An 18,854-nucleotide genomic window follows, 5' to 3' on the forward strand; every position below is an offset into this window, starting at 1 on the left:
CGTCTTTTTCTCCACTCTGCGAATCTCACTTTTCTTCTGAATTTCTTTGTCGACGAGGAACCGACCGCGTAGACGGCGGCACAGCGTTTCTAGCAGATATTCGGGTTTTGTGTGATTAGTGTCTGTCTCTTTCTCTCACTCTCACTTCTTGCCCGGGAAGGAGGAACGCCGCAGAAAAGCAAAAACACCGGCGAGTGGACCCAGTTTTCGGTAGCTTCAGCTGAGGCCCGCCGGTCGCGAGCGAAACTTCTCGGATTTATCCTCCAGCACTGACAAAACCCTCTGGTGCAGATACGCAAATGCGCATGCACGTCGAAGACGTCAAAGATATCCTTGCGATGAGCACGCAAAGAAGCCTGGAACGCATGCGCTAGAAACCCGCGAAGCACCCCAAAGTCGGCAATCTCTGTCTCACGTGCACACCACCGCGATGACCACGGGAAACGGGACAGACTCTACAAACCTCCAAAATCTCTGTCCGACACCAAAAAAACAAACACGGATTCCCGACGACAAAAAGACTCTCAACATCACATCCATGTGTGCATCTCTCTACACACTTGTGGCGGAATACACATTTGTATCCATACATATACTTTCTAGTCGCGCTGCAGAGAGCTCCGTCGGTGTTCCTTCCTTGATCGGAATGGCCTCGCTAGCGAGAGTCTTTGCCATTTCGCCACTTTTCCCTCTCTAGTTCAAGGTCTGAAAAAGACCATTTACGTTTTGAACTCTGCTCTGTCTCTCGGATCGCTCATCTGCTTTCCAGCTCCCTCTCTCCGCACATAAGCCGAATGTCATTCTCTCCTCTCAGTCTGCCCTTGCCCGGCTTCCCAGACGAGGGGTTTTACGAAAAAATGCCGCCTCACCGTCAGAGCATTTGCTCCACACCTTCTTCCGCTGGCTTTCCCCTCTGCTTCTCCCGTGTTTCTCTTGATTCACTTTTGCGTTTCTCTCTTGTCTCCGCCCCGTCGCGCGACCGCTTCAATCTAGGAGAGGCACACTCCCCCCGAAAGAGCGTGTTGCTTTGCGCCTTCTCCTTCTAACTCGCTTTCCCCACAGGAGGCAGTTAAGAAGAATCTCAAAAGGATCCCAGAAGACACCCTTAGAAATCTCGAAAAAACGCTCAAGAACCTCAGAAGAATCTCTCGGAAACCTCAGCAGAACCCGTCATGGAGCTCTCAGAAGTTTCTTCAGAATCTCTCTAGAGGAGAAGCTGAACATCGAGAGGACGGTCGGCAATTACATGCAACATCCAAGGTCTTGCTTTGGGGACGTCTTCTCTCTGTCTTCCCTCGCAACGATGAAGATAGTGGAGAGCGACATCCCGGCTGTGGGCGTACTGAGGACAGCCGTCGGCATCTTTGTCTCCGTTCAGCGTCGAAATGAAAATCACGTAAGGTGAGAGAGGATCCACTAGCTCGACGGAAGAGACATTGACAACTCCCTGAAGCGAATACGCACAACACACAAATCCAGCTTCTAAATCATCTCCAGAGAACTACGATGCGCGATAGTCGACGGCCGACGTTTCGTCACATCCCTGAGTCTGAGAGCTCTCCTGATTCTCGTCTGCTTCTGAAAGAGCTCTTCTTCTCTTTTTCGGTTACACATCTTTCTGTCTCGCTCCGAAAGACGTCTGTTTTTCGACAACTCTCGTTTGTCTCTTGTTTCAGAACGCCTGTTCTTCTAGGACGTGTGTCTCCCTTATTGGAAACGACATTGAAAACACAATGCCTGGAGACCCTAGAGGCCCCACCCCACAGCCCCTGCAGCATGCCGGAGAGTCACGAAAGCGAGAAAAAGAGGACATCATTGCGAAAAAGACATAAACGAAGCTGAAATAAAGGGGATATGAGGGAAAGCCTCGACCGGTCGGAGAGAATACGCGAGGTACTGCAAGCGTTTTTCTCCGTTTCTCTCAAAGACACTCCCGTTTTCACGGCCCAGATGCATGCGAAGCGTCACACCTCGCAAACGAGAGACGCGTCCACCCTCTTCAGAAACAAAAGCAGGAGGACGCTGACTCGTGCTTCACAAGCTGTGCTTGCCCTACCTCCCAAGCCCGTCCCCCCCATTTCCCTTCCTTCTTCTCTGTTGTCTCCCTTTCTTCTTGACCTCATTGACATTGTTCCATTCTTGCACTCTCCTTCGACTTCTCTTTCACTTTCTGTTGCTGGCGTTCCGCCTCGTCTTTCTTCCCTCGTTCTCTACCTTGTTCTCACTATTGTTCCCTTTCTTCGCCTGCCATTCCTTCTTTGCCTCCTTGGTTTCTGTCCGGTCCTCTTTCTTTGTTCGCCTTCTTCCCTTCCTCTTCTTTCTTCTCTTCTTCCTCTTCTTCTTTCATCTTCTCTTTCTCGTTCTCACCTGTTTCTGGAAGAGATCCTGTGCGGCGGAAGAAGCCGTGTGGCCGTCTTCACTGAGGCCGCCGTCGAGGTCGCTTCGAATGACGAACTGCAGTTTCTTCTGATTCTTCCTCTCCGCGCTCCTCTCACTCTCCACCTCTCGCTCTCTCTCTGCTGTCTCTGTGTAGCGATAGACTGTCAGCGAAGGAAACACGTCGCCTGGCTCGGGAGGTCCAGGCATTTGCAGGCGCAGTGCCACCTGCACACAACGGCACAAACGCCCCGCTCTTTCTCGCTCCTAACATTTAAATACCGCACCTGTAGATACACACCTACACTAAATATACACAAATGTATACTACATATCCACACGAAACTGCTGCCATACACCGACCACCACAAGCCTCTTAAAACATGCACATCTACATACACATACATGCATAGATACATGCAAAGCAACAAAGAATGAAACCTACATACATAGATACATGAATGCATGCACGAAGCGCGCAGCACTTTGTTTAGCAGCCATTGTTTCATCTTCCTTACCAGAGTAGGGCCTTGGACTTGAAGAGCGACTCTCGCCCAGACTTGCCGTGTGCATTTTCGGCCATCCACAACTCGATAGAAAAGGGAAGAGGGCGGGGGGATTGCGTAAGGTTGCGGAAGAAGCACCGGCCGAGGCTTTGCGACATTGCCAGGCACGTGTAGAGACAGCTGAAACGTGTCGAAGTCATCTGGTCTGAACGTTGAGGGAATAATCGTGTACGTCGTCGCCTCGAGACGAGCCTTGAGCATACAACATCCTGCCCGGTACGGCCCCGTTGACAAAGCCTTGCCGGTCCGCAACAAACGCGCCGTCGCAACTCGGTTTTTGAACAAACGCAAATTCACTGAGTGCTCCTGAAAGACACACCAAAACAACAAATTAACAGCGCCGTCATCGATACGTTACTCATAACTATTCACACGTGTGTATACATTTATATATATATACATATTTCATATAGACGGATAAGCAGAAGTATGCTGTACACGGATAGTATCCTAGATGTCCCGGATATATCCACATATATACAGGAATAATGTATATATATATATATACATGTCACACATGAAAAGATGTATACATGTCTTCGACGGATATATATAAAAATATCCTCCGTGGTCAGGCTGACACACATGACAGGGATGTGGATACAAAACTGTGGGAACGGAACAGAGGCGAAAGGAGACAGCGCTGCTGTTGACACATTCTTCCCGCACTGGACCAGACAGACAAAACCGCCCGGGAGATCTGCGGAGATGCGCAGAGCAGAGAATCCAAGAAACGAAATAACCCAGTGTACAGACACATACACCGGCACACTTTGAACCATACCGTGGAAACAGATTACCAGGTGCACTGGAAAGGCGCTCTTTCGAGTAGAAAGAGAAGCTAACCGGGGATCGAGACAAGAGACCTATCAAGACAAACGAGACCTTTCACTCACTTGAGGAGATTCGAGAAAGAAAATGGCGTCGCACGGCTGAGGGACTTTCAGACGAATATGTGGATTGGTAAAATACCTCCACAAATCATTGGAGCAGCCTCCCGCCGTCGACGGGCCCCAGCTGTCTGTGCAGCCCACAAAAAGAAACGCAAACCCAAGGAGGCTTTCCAAGGAGTGCTTCCCTTTCAACGCGGAGTTCTCTCACACAGTTTCAGAAGCAGCAGTGTGGGAATTTTTAGGATGTTGCTCGCTCCAACGGCCTCTCATCGACCTCAAGCCGGCTGTCTTCTTGTGACCTCTGTCTCTACAACATCGGACATTCCTTCTGCACAATTCGGTCCGCGGGAAATCTAAACAAGAACTGCCTGCGAGGCAGAGACCTCCATATCTAACGGGTTTCTGTCTTTACTTTGGATTCCACGTGTCCATAGCCGCATGCAGATTTACAAATGCTACACTACTATTGATGATTACGACGAAGTAGAGCGAGTTCCTTCTCATCTACGCGTCTGCGTACGACACGAAACTCGAAATGTCTCAACAAAACATGAAACGAAACACCTCAGCAATCGATTCTTTTTCGCAATCACTGTAGAGGACGCACTCTTGAAATAGATCGATTGCGCATCCGTAGGAAGGAGAGGCGGCAGTTGGGTGAGACATGAGTGGACGTGTCCGTACACCTTGATAGTGAAATTGAATTCGTCCTGAACGACAAGGACAACAGAAATACATTTTCCAGAGGTGAAACAACTCCCGAGGAAAAGAATAGTCAAAGATAGAGCCATCAATCATGAGGTCGGTCTCATTCCTCGACATGCATACACATACATATTTACATATCTGTAGAGAGAGATCGCATTCATTGGTTGAAGCTTCGGAAGCCGTCGAGGCCGAGCAGGAAGAACACTGCCCAGGTTGTGTTTTCGATTTTTAGGTCGCAGTGTCTCACTCGATTTTCCCAGATCTCTTTTCCTTCGCTTTTTGTGACTCTGTCTCCATTTCCGTCGTTTCCTCTTCGACCCCTGCGCTTCTCTGCGTCAAGATCCTCGTCTGTGCGTAGATGTAGCTTTTCTCTACACCGCCCTAGACACTTGACCTTCGTTTCACCTTGACTCCTGTTGCACTCTCTGGTTGCATCCTCTCTCATCCTTGTTCCGTGTCGCGTTGATCCCTTCTGGACTCGCTGGGATCTTCTCTTCCTCCAGTTCCATCCGTTGGACATTTCTTCACCTGGCCCCTGAATCTTTTCTCTCCCCTCCACCCGTGTGTACCTTTTGCGAGTACTGGGAGACGACCAGGACGAATTCCGACGCGTCGAGAAGTTGGTGGCCTTCGAACCCTGGAAGCGGCGGCCTGCCTCCAGCCGCTTCCTTTTTCCCCTTCTCTTCGCGCTTCGCGGAGTTGTCGGAGGGGAACCGGCTGCCTTCGTCGCTCGCGTCTCTCGCGAAGAGATCGCGGAAAACGTGTGGGTGAACGCGGAGTTTGACCAGCGTGCATTCGCCGTTGCTGTAGACGCCCTGCTTCGCCGGAGGCGGGGGACAGGTCGCTCGCTCAGAGGCTGCATGCAGGTGAATGGCTAGGTACTTCGTCGCCAAGTCCTTTTGCCTCTCGCGTACGTGTCGCGAAAGGAGAATCCAGAGCTCCACGGGTTGATTTTCCTGGGAGAACGAAGGCACGGGAGAGAGCGAGGCGGTGTGAGGCGTGCCAGGAGGCGAGTTCGACGGCATCGGCAGAGAGGCTGCAGACGCCGGAGAGGTCAGAGAAGGAAAAGACAGAAACGGGTACGGCCCCGCTAGCGCAGAAGAGGCGAAGTCTTCGGGACGAGGACTGATGCGCAGGTGAAACTGCGGGTTGAACGCAACCATGTGTGAATCGTCTGCCAACGACGAATTCTCGATGAACGGCGAACGTTCCCACCTGAAGGAAAAAGGAACGAACAACAGGCTCCAGCAACAGATCCCGACAGAAAGTGGAGGGGGATAGAGAGAACGCGTTTTTTCGAGGGACGTTGAAAACCCACGAAACACGGGAGAGACGCAAACACCTGGGAGAGAAGACGACTGGGGTTCGAGGGAGATGAAGAAAGTCAGAGAGGACGGGAGCGAGCCGCGAGAACAGGAAATACAAACGTGGGCGACCTCGGCAAGGTCCCGCGGAGAAAAGAACTGAAAGAGGAGAAACGCTGAAAAACGTAGCGACCTGACTGATCGCTCACTTCGAATGAATCTCTGCTTGGTAAGGAAAACAACTATTGTCCCAGCAGACGTAGAGGTGCGAGAACCACCGGACGACGTCCAGCCACTCGATCCAGAAGCAGCCGCAATCCGACTTGGCCTGAACGCGGGAAGCCACAACACGCACCGGAAAAAAACGCATACGAGGAAGAAAAGAAGAGAGAAGCGCAAACGCAGGAGACATCAAAGGCGCAGCATGGAACGACGGAGATGCACTCGATCGAGCGCATGTGCAGGAACCCCGGAAAGACGGAGACAGAGACACGTCGCCAGGTCTCAACACACATGGAAATGGACTCTATACGACCAGACAACCCCAACGCGCAAGCGAAGACGAGACACCGAACAGTACAAGAGAAAAATAAGAGGTTGGAGGGAGAAAACGAAGAGACAAGAGAAACAGACCGCAAGAAACGAGAGTCAGAGGGTTTTACCGAAAGGAAACTCGCTTACGGCTGTTGCAGGATCGTAGCCAAGTTTCTCCTTCATGTTTTGCGTCCAGCTCGCTTTGTCTGAAGGAGAAAACTTGCCTTTCCAGCGGACGCATCCCCATGGGTTTTTTACGTACAACAATCGATGTCCCTCGATTTCCGCGTAATTCAAAATGCTGTATGCATGCCGAGCGACGATGCCTGAAACACAACAATTTTGTGGACCTCTCAAAGTCGTTCCGCACGGTCTCTTCTTCTTCATCTGCCCCTGAAGCCTCCCCCGCATTTCGCTCTCGCGACGAGTTCTTTTCGGCAGAACAGAGAGTTCCTGGCCTCTGCCGTTCCCCTGTTTTCCACCCGTTTTTTCCCCTCTTGTCTCCGGGGGTTCTTCCCTAGTCTCTCGCTTTCTTCTGTAGCGATTCCGCCGAGTTTCGCGTCTCTGTGTATCTCCCCCAGTATTCTCTCTTCTCACACGGAAACCCTCTCATGCACTGCTTCCTCCTCACCCGTTTGTGTTCGACCCTCACGTTGTGTCTTCTCTCCCCTTTTCTCCTCCATTTCCTTCTTCCTTGAGTTTCCTCCATCTTTCTCTCTCTTCCTCTCCCTTTCATCCTTTGTGTCTTTCTCCCCTTCGCTTCTTCCGCAAGTGAAACGCCGATCTCTTCCCTGTCGACCCTTGCTTTCCTCTCTTCTTCCCTCTGACACGCCACCCTGCGGTCTCTGTCGCACGCCTCTCGAAAAGTCGACGCATTCGTCTTCTCTGCTGTTCTCTGGATGCCTTACCGCTGCTGACGGAGACGCCTTCGGGGAAGTCAAGTCCACTTGGAGCAGCGTCGGAGACTTCGCTGGTGCCTAGACAGGCGACGCACCGTCCCGCAGTTAATCCGAGGTACAGTTGCGTCCAGATTTGCGTCCATTTGGGATCTTTGACGACCTCGTCATCCTCGTTTTCGCGACCCGTGACGATCGGTTTGTGCGAAGCCGGCGACCCGGTGTGAACGTCGCTGCGGAAGGGAATCGTTTCTGGAATCCACCCGGTGAGGTGGTACAGATCTGCGCCGGGGTTCGACCCCTGCATCGAGTAGCTACCTCCCATGAGCTTCACGAACGCTTTCTCGAGAAGCGTGACCCAGAGCTCGCTTTTGTTCGACGAGTGCGCCGCGAGGAGTTTGTTGTCCTTTCTGACGGGGACGTAATCATCGATCAAAACCTTTCGAGGAACCCCGTTGAAGTATAGCCTGCAGGCGTACATGCCCCGTGGGTTGAAGATAGGTCCGACCCTTTCGCCTCCATCTTGCGGTCTTCTGCCGGCCTCCGAGACGGCCGGGATCGTGCCCTGGGGGTAGAGGAGGCCTGAGAGCACGGGGACGTTGTGCTTTCGCTCGAACTCCGAAAGGACCGCGAGAGAGGAGAGAAAGGAGCAGTCGCCCACGAACCCCTGACGAATCGCGCGGCTGTTCGGCACATCTTGAATTACCACAGGGTCCTTGACAATCTCCGATAGTCGCTTCCAGGCCGCGAACTTCTGCTGCTGCTTCCGACTCAGAGACATCACCCCATCCGGGTCCGTCCACTTCCCATCAGGACCCCACTCTTCGCAGCGACCCAGAGCCCCAGGGTCCCCACACGGAGACAGCGTCGCCAGGTCGCATGCGGGCGCCTCGGCGCTGTCTCCGGGGACACCCAACTCGCCAGGAGACACCTCGCCCTCCGCCTCCGTCCGGACTACGGGGTCGCTGACCGAGGCGCCAGCAAACGAGCTGCCGCCAGTAGGAGAAGACGCGGACGCGAGAGGAATCGACGTACAGCACGCAGGCGGACGCGGACAGGGATGCGAACGAGCCTCACCCTCGAACCGAGAAGAGACAGCTCCGTCCTCTGAACAGGCAAACAACAGTGAGTTGAAGACCTTTGACGGTGCGGACCACGCGTTGTCTCTGCCGGAGGGGGAGGGGCAGGAATGGCGTGTCTGAATGGGTAACTGGCCTCATGCGTGTGAATAACGAAGGAAGACGGCTCTGCATATGCAGCCCAGTGAGGTAGAAAGTCTGTACGAAACGAGAAAGACTGTGGCTGCAAAGTGATATTTATCCACGTGAGACGCAGACTCTCTTCTCCCTCTTCTTCTTTTTCACCGAACTGGGGGCAGGGCCCCGGACAAAGCAGCACACTGATGACCGAAGAAAGCCGTCTACATCGTGTCTCTTCCGCAAAAGAGGACTCACCTGTCTTCCGTGTCTCGCGTCCCTGAGCGCGGCTGTTGCAGGCTTCTCTACTCCCCCCGCCTGTGTTGCGTCTCCTCCGTTCTCGGCTTTCCTGAGGGAACCCCCCGAATCCGTAAGACAGCGACTCGAGAGACTCCGTCACGTCTCCTTGGGCAGGCGCCGGATAATTTCGCTTAGTCCACCGACTCTTTTCCGTCGTTCTCCCTCCCTCCTCTCGACCTGCTCTCGCGTTTCCACATGCACTCGAAGCTAAGTGTCTACCGTTCACAGGGCTTTCTTGCGTACTCTTGACAAGTCCCTCGGGAGCCAGCTTCGCTCCCGCGTACATACCGCTCTCGAGTTCATCGCGGCCGCGCCCGTCTCCTCTCTCCGGTTCACTTCTCCGGTTCACCCTGCCTCGTCTCCCACACGGAGGAGACACAGGACACGCGGCGACGGCCTCGCGCCGCGAAGGGCCTAAAGGAAACGGAGGTGGAGTGCTTGCATGCATCGCGACGCTCTGCGACAGCGGCGAGCAAAGCGCGACGGGCGGCGGGCAGTGGACATAGAAGTTTTGCCGAATGTCGCCGTCTTCCTCGTTCCACGGCAACATGACATACCGGCCTACGATGCTCGACTCGAGGAGAATCTCCGACACCGCGAGAGAACCGCTCAGATGCGAAGGCAGCAGCTTCTGCTGAGAGTACGCGAGCGGCGAGAGACAGCACAAGGCGTCCGAGTCAGCACACTTGTTGGAAACGCATGCACCCTTCTTCCATTGAGATAACGCAGCCGGGAACGCGGAACCTTGAGAGACAATCCCCGAACACCCGCTCTGCGTATGGCGCGGACGAGACCCCGAGACACGCCCTGAGGAAGGCCCCTCTGGGCGCGAGGGCGAGGCCGAGCTGACACGTCGCCGAACGAGGCTCCGGGAGCTGTCTCTTCGCCGAGCGGCGCTCCCTCGGTCGGGATCTACTCCACCGTCGCTGCATCCATCGCCTGAAGCAAAGGAACTGGAGGCGACGCCTGGGGTGGCCTTCCCATCCTTGGGGCGCGAGCACGCGCCTGCGATCGGCGCGGCGCTTCCAGCCTCGTCGCCGCGGCCCTGGCGACCACTGCTTCGCCTTTTGTACGGAGACGAAAAGATCGCAGCGGGACTCCCATCCTGCGACGCGCAGCTCCGCAGACTGCCCTTGCCTGGACCTGACGTCGCCGTCTCAGGGGAGGGACACCCGCGCCCGCTGCATGTGCCGAGAGCCGGACCTGCGGGCGGGGCCTCTCGCGTCGATTCCGTCGCTCGCGTCGTCCCTGTTGACGCGAGACGAGCAGGCGATGTCATCAGGGTCTCCTGTTCGGATGGATGCGCCTCGCTGTCTCCTCTCTCCTTCACTTCCTCGCCCCTTCGTTTCCTTCCCCCCGCAGCAGACAAGGCAACGCGGCTCTCCATGGCCTCAAGGTGGCCTGCATGCACATCTTTTTCTAGAGCTGTCAAGCCTGAGGACGCGAGTCGGCTAAACAGCGGAGGCGCGTCTCCCTCACCCACGCCACTTCTCTCAAGGTCTTTCTGCTCTGACTGCCAAGGTAGAGGCGGGGAAGAACCCTCTGTTTGATGGTTTTCCCTTTCTTCGAGGCGCCAAGTACCGGCCTCTCGCGACGCGTGTGAAGTGTCTCCTCGCACCCCACACTTCTTCCCTGGCTCCTGCGTCCCTTGCCCCGCTCGCCCCTCCGGCGACGAGACACCTCCTGGCGTGCCGTCGACTGGCTTCTCGCTGGCGGCGTCTGCGCTGACCTCCTCCTCCTCTTTACCGGGTTCGTCTGCTTCTCGCGCTCGAATTCCGCCACGCTTCCTCGGTTCACCATCCGCGGCCTCGCAGCGCGCTTCGGACCCCCGCGACCCCTGCCTCTTCGCCTCCCGCGGCGTGCCTTCCACAGTCGCTGGCGTCGAGGAGAGACCCGCCCTCGTCCCTTCGCTGCGCCGGACGACGCTGTCGCTCTGAGACTTGGACGGCGACTCAGGCCTCCGCACGTTGCGCTGGGTTGAACACTGACAGCCCATCTTTCTCAGACAGTTGGGAGGCGCAGACGCGATTCCCAGGCTGTCTGGTCTCCGCTCTGGCGACAACGCCGACGCAGTCAAGCGAACTCCAGAGGGTGCCGAAGCAGCAGACAAAGACCCAGAAAGCGGCAGCGAATCTTCGGGGGTCGCGGGGGAGAGGCGCCACGCCGGGCACCCCTCAGACGGGAGAGGCGACCAGGTCTCTGGGCGCCGCAAGACGCGACGAAAAGGCCGAGCAAAAGCCGAGCTGACGGAACTCAGAGACAGACGCGAAGATACAACGTGAGACGGAGAGAGAGAAGGGACGGAGGAGCGATAAGACGACAAAGAGGAAGAGTGAGAAGAGAGGGAAGGAGAGAACGACGGTGCGCGAGCAGAACTCGCTGCGATGCCGTTGCGTCGTCGAGGAGGTTGTGCACAGGCCGACGCGGAGTTGGGAGACCGAAGGGGAGACCACGGAGACAGGCGACGGGTGTACGGAGCAGTTCCGAACGCTACCACGGCTGGAGAAGAGTCGCGACCACAGTCAGGAACCCCCCTCTCTAAATAATTTCCTCGAAAAGGAGAGGGTGAAGAGAGGAATACAGAGCAGGAAGAAGAGGAGGCCTGTATGCGACGCTCAGAGAGAAACCGCAAGGCGGGATTGAAGAGACGGGTCTCCAGATGTCTCGGAGGCTTGCTGGGGTCTCTTTCAGGATCGACCCTTGTATCCCCACTCCCGTCAGCGAGAAAGGTGCCGAAAAATCCCCGCAACTTCCTCGCGTCCCGCGCCTCCGCTGCTCCCTTCTGGCTTCCCGAGGCGTCCTGCAATCGGAACCGAGAGTGTCTCCTCAGTCTTGCCACACTCGGTGAAAACTCCCTGGCGACGCCAGGGGACAACGGCCCCGCCTCACGTGTAGACGGAAGCGCAGAAGGACAAATCGAAGACGGAGAACAAGAAGCCTCAGGAGCGCGTATGGGGCTCGCAGCTGCTCGACTGAGTTCTTCTCCGACACACAGAGACGCGAGAGGTCGATCCGAAGCGACAGAAGGCGACGCGCCTCTCGGTGAGCTGGAATTCGATCTCCTGTGACCTTCGCAGCCTGCAGAGACAGCCGTCTCAATGCAGGGAGGAGTCTGTTCACGGTAGAGGGCAGTGTCCTCTTTTTCGGAGCGCAGATCCAGAGATTCCTCGATCGCTCGCTCCCACCCAGCCTGACAGTCCACCCTCCACCGTTCCTCCCAAACGTGGGAAGGTGCAGCCGTCCAGAGGGAACAGCGACGGCGCTGGGGCGTGTCTGGCACTTTCGTTTGCAAGCTAGAACAGGACCCACGGGCAGTTGGAAGGCTGTCTGTACACTGCGAAGAACCGGACGGCGCATGCGCGGGAGGAACGGAATGCAGTGACGGTACGGCGTTTCCCGAAGAAGGCGTGGACCGGGGAGAGGAATGCGAGGAAGAGTAGAAATGATCGCCGGAGGTCAGAGGTGACAAAGGAGACAGAGACGAAAAAAAATTTGACAAGGTCCCCACCTCGAAAACGGGAGACGGGAATGCGGCGAAGAAGGACGCACCGCCAGGAGCAGCCCCCTCTGGAGGGTAAATGGCTTGTTTCTTTTCCAGACACGCCGAGGCAGAGGAGACGGGGAAGGTAGGAGGAAGAAGAGAGAAGGAAGAAGCGAAACCCTTCATAATATGCCCCGAGACGGCACAGACACCCAAACGACAGGAGAGTGCAGGGAACGTAGAGATCGCTCTCAAAAAAAATGCCGACAGTGTAGACGTCAGAGCTGTGCTTCGACGTTTAAATGGGCACCGCCACCCCAGAAAACGGTTTACGGCATAGGTAAATAGCCGAGACTGCGCGACAACAAGGCCGGCAGAAAAGGCTCCGGAACCGACCGACGTCTACCAGATAAGAAAGACGTTCGAACTGGAGAAAAACAACGAAGAGGCGAGAGGACGGTGTTTTGATCAATAAACGATGGCGGATAAGAAAGCTGCTTTGCATGGTTTTGTGCTGGACACGCGTGCGTCGGAGAAAAAATCAGTACCAATCTGCAATGCACGGGGTGGCAAAAACCCAACCAGCGGCGGTCCAGCCGGGAGGCCCGCCGCTCTCCTACTGCGGGAACGTCCCCCGCCTTTTGTCGGATCGAAGCCTCATGGGATCGAGGACGAATCAAAAGTCGAGTGGAAATTAAGCGAGTGCGAACTTTTCCACAAATGCCCAGGGATATTCCAACAAAATCACTGCTGTCTGCATGCGGCGAAGACTCAAGATCTCCAGAAAGAAAGAAGTGGCACAGCCTCAACCGAGCAACGGCCACAGTTCCCTTGGTGTAGGTACAGAGAAGATGAAAAGGATGGCATCGTGTTGCTCAACTGCCAGTGAACGAAAAAGGGAACGACACCAGACCTACTTTAGCAGCGGCTTCAGCCAGCTAGATGAACGGCAACAAAGGCGAAGAAAAGCACAAAATAATAATGGGGAAATGGCGGGGACGGAAATCCTTGATATGCTTGTGACGAAGAACCCGCATCATTGTGAAATAGCCGCCTGAGCATCCTTAAAAACCAAAGACATACTAGAGTTCATGCCTTGTGGCCCTCTCCCCACCCACCGGGAAGTTCCACAATGAGACGCTGTAAAGGACGAACGATTGGAGAGGAAAGTACGAAACCGCCAAAAAGGCTCCTTCTTTCCTTCGAGGAACTGACGCCACCTTTGAGAAAGTGTACAACAAACCCCGGAGCGCAGCAGACACGAGCAAAAGCAGCTGCAAAAGCACCGCTGGTCAGCAGGTCTGAAGATTTATTGCTTTCCGGGGCTTCTTTTCGTGACTCTGAACCGCCGTCATTCCGCGCGCAGTGCTGTCCTTTGCGACAGCAGTTGCTGACGTGGTGCAACTGACTTTGACCTCACAAGCTGGCTGTCGCGCCAAAAGATTAGATTTGGGAAAACGCAGCAAATGGGAAGGGCCGACAAGAGGCTACCTTAAAACGAAACGTTACACTAGTGACTTCAACGGTCAAGCAAAGTTAATCATGCGTGCTAGGCACTCTGCGAAGAACAAACCGCATCCGCTGGCACGGAGCAACGGCGAGCTGTGCTGAATCTGAGCAACACAAACACTTGTATCCTCTAGCAAGTGCGTTTTCACCTAATCGAAAATACACACACATTCGAAAGTGAAGTACTGCTAACAGAAGTGATTGTTGCAGCATCGACTTGGGAACACGACAAGTACCTTGTCGATTTCCTCGAGCGTTTCCTCCTTTGAATTCGAGCTCGGAGCGTCGTGGTCACATTACCTATCCAGGATAAGACGCGTACTACGAGCTACGAAGATGCCTGAGCCACTCACTTCACGGGTTCATTTTGTCAAAAGGATGAGACACACATTTTGCGAACAGCGTTCTTTAGGTTTTTCACAGTGGGGACTGACATCTGTTCCCTGTCAGCTCATTTCAATGATGCTTCGCGGCGCACAGATATTGCTGTACAGTCGAGATACCGACTTGCACATGCAGGAGTCGGAATTTTTTTTAAAGCGCTCCCAATGTACATTTTCCTTCGGTATGAATAGAGCTGGTGGATTTTGATTCTCCGAGGACGCCCGTTTGCTGTCTCGTCGCGCGTCTGATGTGACCACAAGCCACCTGCAAGCATCACATGGGTTCTAACGGGGCTCGATGGAGTCACTGAAGACGAAATGCGGTTAAGTTCAGTTGCTGAATTGTGAATACCACCCGCCTGCAGTGCAGCCTGTCAGCTGGAGGTTCGCTAGCGTCAACCAAGGGAAACGGTTCCCTCTACGTGAAGCGAGTGGACGGGCGATTGAATCGTACTAAACTGCAAGTCCGTTCGAAATGAAGGACGGATGTCACGAATATCGTGTGAGCATTTGACACAACGTGTGAGCAGAAACCCAACGTCCGCCAGGAAGTGCATCAGGTTTGACCTGCGGGAGTGTTCCTCGTGGTAGTGATCACGTTAGACAGAGTCCATGTGAACAGGCGTGGAACATCTGAATCCTCCGGTATCACTCGTAAAAGGCACATGTTTCCTTAGCTATCGAGATGAAGTGAAAATCTCTGATGCAAGCAGCTTAAGGATGCGGAGAGTCGCATGTTTCTGCCTGCTATCGCATCTACTGGAGAACCTTTTCACTGTGTTTCCCTCAAGGTCACGTCCTCAGTTGCGATGTAGTAACAGTCATTTTCTTCTGTCTCTCTCTAAACGCCAAGACAAGAAGACGGGCCTTGTTCTGTTGAGGTCACCAAGCATGGACACATAATCCCGTTATTCCCAAGAGCCCCTCGAAGGTGGAGTCTTCGGCTTTTTCGGAAGCACGGTGCACGAATCATGGTTTTGACATTCTCTCATCCAACCTGTTTCAGGAGTGACCTCACTTCTCGGGTTTGACACTGTGAAGTTGCACTCTCACGTCTGACGGGAAACTCTTCCGTTTCAAGGCGTGTTTCGTTTTTATGTATGCGTCAACGTTGTATGCGCAAGAACCAGCAGCATTGACTGTCAGTGTGGTTGGCCTGCTGATAAAGTGTCATGGGATGCGCCGAGAGCACCATTTGCACCGCAGTTCCTGAGTAGTGACGTCCCAAAAAACGACACAGCCAACAGAATCATAAAGTGTCCCGAATTTTGAAAGTAGCGAAGACCACTCGATAATTGTGTACAGGAATCGATACCCCACAGGGATCCGTATAAGTTGCACTCGCTTTGGTCCCCTATTGGGCCCAGTCTGAGGAACGACACTCTGCGGTTCAGCACTAAGCACGCCCCGCAGTTTTCGAAAATCAAGAAGATGCAGCATCCGCCATTGTTTGTTTCAAGGTGTCAAGGGGATCCCTCTGTTCAATTCGAACCATAACTTTCCAGTCTTATTCGGGTTTCAATAGACGAAGTATGGACAGATTCTCACAGTCTTTCTGCATGCCCTCACCTGTTTCCTCTGACGCTTCGTGGATCCACCGCGTATACACTTCTGCGCGCCTGTACACTGTCGGATTTCCCCATAGGGCCCAATTACGACTCTGTTTTCCTTTATCAGATGGCTCTCCGCAGCTCTCACGCAAGAACACGAAACCTCCTCTCCTAGACCAGGCAGATACTAATTTTCGAAGAAGAGTCTTCACTTCATCATCAGTGAGGTACATCAGTAACCAGTTGATGATTATTAAATCAAACGTAGACGGGGATTCTGCAGCGTTCAGAAACCAAAAGACACCCATAATGAAGAATGTTTTGGTGGAGTAACAGGAGTATGTACGAGTGGCTGCGAGTCTCCAACTGCTGTTCCCGTCCCGTGTGTCATTTGCATTGTAGTATCGGTAAGGATACTTTCCGTACGGCTAAGTGTCATTACACCGTGAAACAATTAGATGTTCGCTGGCTCGACGATGACCAGATCCGCGCCGCGGAACATAGTCATTTCCACCATATCATGAATTGGCGCCTTCGAATCAGAGTCGATTTACCGAAACACATTCTGAACTCGAATTCGAATCTGTATTCTAACGTATATTCGGAACGCCACACATTTTGTTCGTGGGCAGTGAAGTGAACGAATCTATAACTTTTGAACTCCCTCCGGCAGTTAACTGCCTACGCCTTATTAAGAAGTACAGTGCTGGCGACGGAGGAGAATGGAGATTGATTCTCTGAGGTTCATTAAACACCAGTGCTGTTGCAAAAACTGTGACTACATATCAAAAGCAGCGCAAGGGTGGCGAGCTGAGGAAGAAGACCCCCTAGGTCTACGTTATTTGCTGCGTTACAGAGAATACCAACAGGAAACATTGTCCCGTAAAACATGTTACTTACCTGTTTTGTGCGGTAGGCCAGTCGTGAACACCCTCTGGTCGTTCGTCGCAAGAGGGAACTCGATAGTCGTTGCATCGGCTACGACAAATAGGTCATTTTTCCTGCAAATACAAAAAGATTGCCACGTGCGTCGAATCACTCTGTGAGACTTTCTAACCTAGAAAGCGTGTACTATCGTCACATACGGTGGCTACAGAGTCTGCATAAAACGCTGACAGACATTTGATGGAGAAGCAACGATGCCAGTTCTTTCACCTCGACGCTGCGTAAGTGCTCATAGCGGAAGCTTACCTGCTGTGGCAACTGCCATGTGCGTCTCGGTTGGCTTTGACGTACTCGTCAACAAAATCGACTGCCACTACCTGTGCCGCGAATTCCTGCAGCAGCCGTGTGAGGCGGCCAATCCCAGCGCCGAGTTCTAACACCGTGTCAAAGTGAGGGGTCACTGCTAGGTGGGACCCCAGGTTTCGCCGTAGCAAAACATTTCCGTGCTCGTTTCCACAGTTCTCCAGTCGGATATTTGCGAGCTGTCGACACTCCGGGCACCGAGTATCATCTGGGTTCTTTTTCGTGCTCGGAAGGAGGTCTGTCTCATCCCCACCGCTCACTAGAAGAAGCGGGAGAGCGGATGAAATCAAACGGCATGACTTGGCTTCGCATGCTGACACGGAAGATTCCCTACAGCTGTTGACGTCTTCTGCTCCAGTTAGATTGTCGTGTTTTTCTCTGGTGCCCGACTGATCAGCCTTCTGTAGTGAAGCAGAAGCAGAAACCTCTGGTTTGCTTTCTTCTTTGAGCACTGCATCGACTGTGCACCGCATCATGAGACTCATTACTTCTTGAGCGTCTGCACTACAAAAACCCTGATGACAAATAACAGCGGAGACAGATGTTCCGAACAAACACCAGGAGCTCACGTATTGATTAATATGTGAGGACGCGCGAGAGACAGAGTTCTTGCGGAGAGTACACATAATGTCGTTCTTTAGCAGCATTCACACATTGCATTCCGTTGGTAAGCCTCGCCCTGCAAATATTCCCCGGATAAACCGAAGCATTCGAGACTATGTGAAAAACTTGATATTCTGTAGACGATATGGCTGCGCCTCGGAACTTTTGAGCCTATCTGTAACCCATCGGAGCTGGATAAGTCTTCGCCGGCGTCATCAGGTTTACCTGTTCGCAGGCATCTTGTTTCAGTAGCATGCCCTCGTTCGTGAGGCCGAAATTGTTGAGTGCGCACTGCCAATAGACCCGGAACTTTTCCCTTGGGTTCCCTTTTGTCTTCTCTGACGATGACCGATTCCGGCCGGTGGAGTGAACGCCCACATTTTTGGAGCCTATAGAGGTGTACTGCACCGCTTGTTTCATTTTGCTTGCGTCTACCTTTGTAACGTCGCATTCACCTCGAGACTTCCGAGCATCACCTGGTGTACACAAAGGCAACACATATTCAAATGCCACTCTCACTACATTTGAGTTTCGCGTCAAATCATCCCTGCAAAGGTTCCCTATGTTCTTGGATCCAATTCACTTGCGTCTACCGCCCGAACTACGGCAAGCTGGTCGGTACATGAAGGGACCATCAATTGAACTCAGTGGTCAGTTCTACAGCTGGGTGAGTCAACGGGTTTTCGTTTCGCATTTCCTGTTCCTGCCGACAGTCGAGCTCCCCTGCAGCCCAGAGGCTTCATTACATCACCATTTAGGTCCGTCTCGGCCGTACCGGAGCATATAGGAAGAAGCGCACCGTCTGTCAGAGTTACGGTTTCAGTTTCACCAGAATATGCGGAGAATCGTTTTGCGTTTGAGTCCGTTTGCTCGACGTGGTAATTGTGACTGTTATTCGCCATATAGGGACTCTCTGCATCGTGGGCATTCTCGATGCTACAGCCGAGAGGTCCGGGAGAGTTCTCCAATGTAGGCGGATCTTCTGCGATTTGCCAACCCTCCCATAAATCTGATCTAGGAGTACGATGCGATTGTAGCAACAGTGATGGCGTAACCTCCCTTTCCTCCGCGCCCTCACGAGGCACAATCGTTCGAGGCTCCATGTTTGAGAAATAAATAAACAATCGAATTACAAACTGTCCTCTGTGTATTCAAGTCTTTGCCCGGGAGACAGAAGAAGTCGGCCACTTGGAAATACTCCTGGGTTACGATCATGCACAACAGCAAGAATTTCATACAGCATCTTATGATATGGCGCATATCAGTGATAAATAGAAATGTTCGTGTCCTGCGAAACGGGTGCCGTC

At 53.5% G+C, this 18,854-nt stretch overlaps 2 protein-coding genes across 2 annotated transcripts; both read right to left on the minus strand.

Moving 5' to 3' along the window:
* Positions 1-109: 109 nt before the first annotated feature.
* TGME49_293820 (calpain family cysteine protease domain-containing protein) lies at positions 110-12,440 on the minus strand (the record flags this gene model as incomplete). The annotated part of the gene is made up of 10 exons (XM_018782205.1): positions 110-1,447; positions 2,368-2,604; positions 2,895-3,248; positions 3,839-3,963; positions 4,443-4,545; positions 5,113-5,758; positions 6,057-6,175; positions 6,529-6,707; positions 7,290-8,384; positions 8,732-12,440. 10 exons carry the CDS (start codon positions 12,438-12,440, stop codon positions 1,205-1,207), a joined length of 6,810 nt encoding a protein of 2,269 aa, XP_018638611.1. The 3' UTR covers positions 110-1,204.
* A 2,472-nt stretch (positions 12,441-14,912) lies between these two features.
* On the minus strand, positions 14,913-18,830 carry TGME49_293830 (methyltransferase domain-containing protein). Its single transcript, XM_002370143.2, has 7 exons — positions 18,323-18,830; positions 17,773-18,023; positions 17,279-17,459; positions 16,888-17,203; positions 16,597-16,697; positions 15,716-15,973; positions 14,913-15,355 (listed from the first exon to the last, which is right to left on the minus strand). The coding sequence occupies exons 1-7, from the start codon at positions 18,648-18,650 to the stop codon at positions 15,252-15,254; spliced, it is 1,539 nt and encodes a 512-aa protein (XP_002370184.1). The 5' UTR covers positions 18,651-18,830; the 3' UTR covers positions 14,913-15,251.
* Positions 18,831-18,854: the final 24 nt, after the last annotated feature.

This window comes from Toxoplasma gondii, chromosome Ia, assembly GCF_000006565.2.
Source record: "Toxoplasma gondii ME49 chromosome Ia, whole genome shotgun sequence".
Taxonomy (NCBI): Eukaryota; Apicomplexa; class Conoidasida; order Eucoccidiorida; family Sarcocystidae; genus Toxoplasma; species Toxoplasma gondii.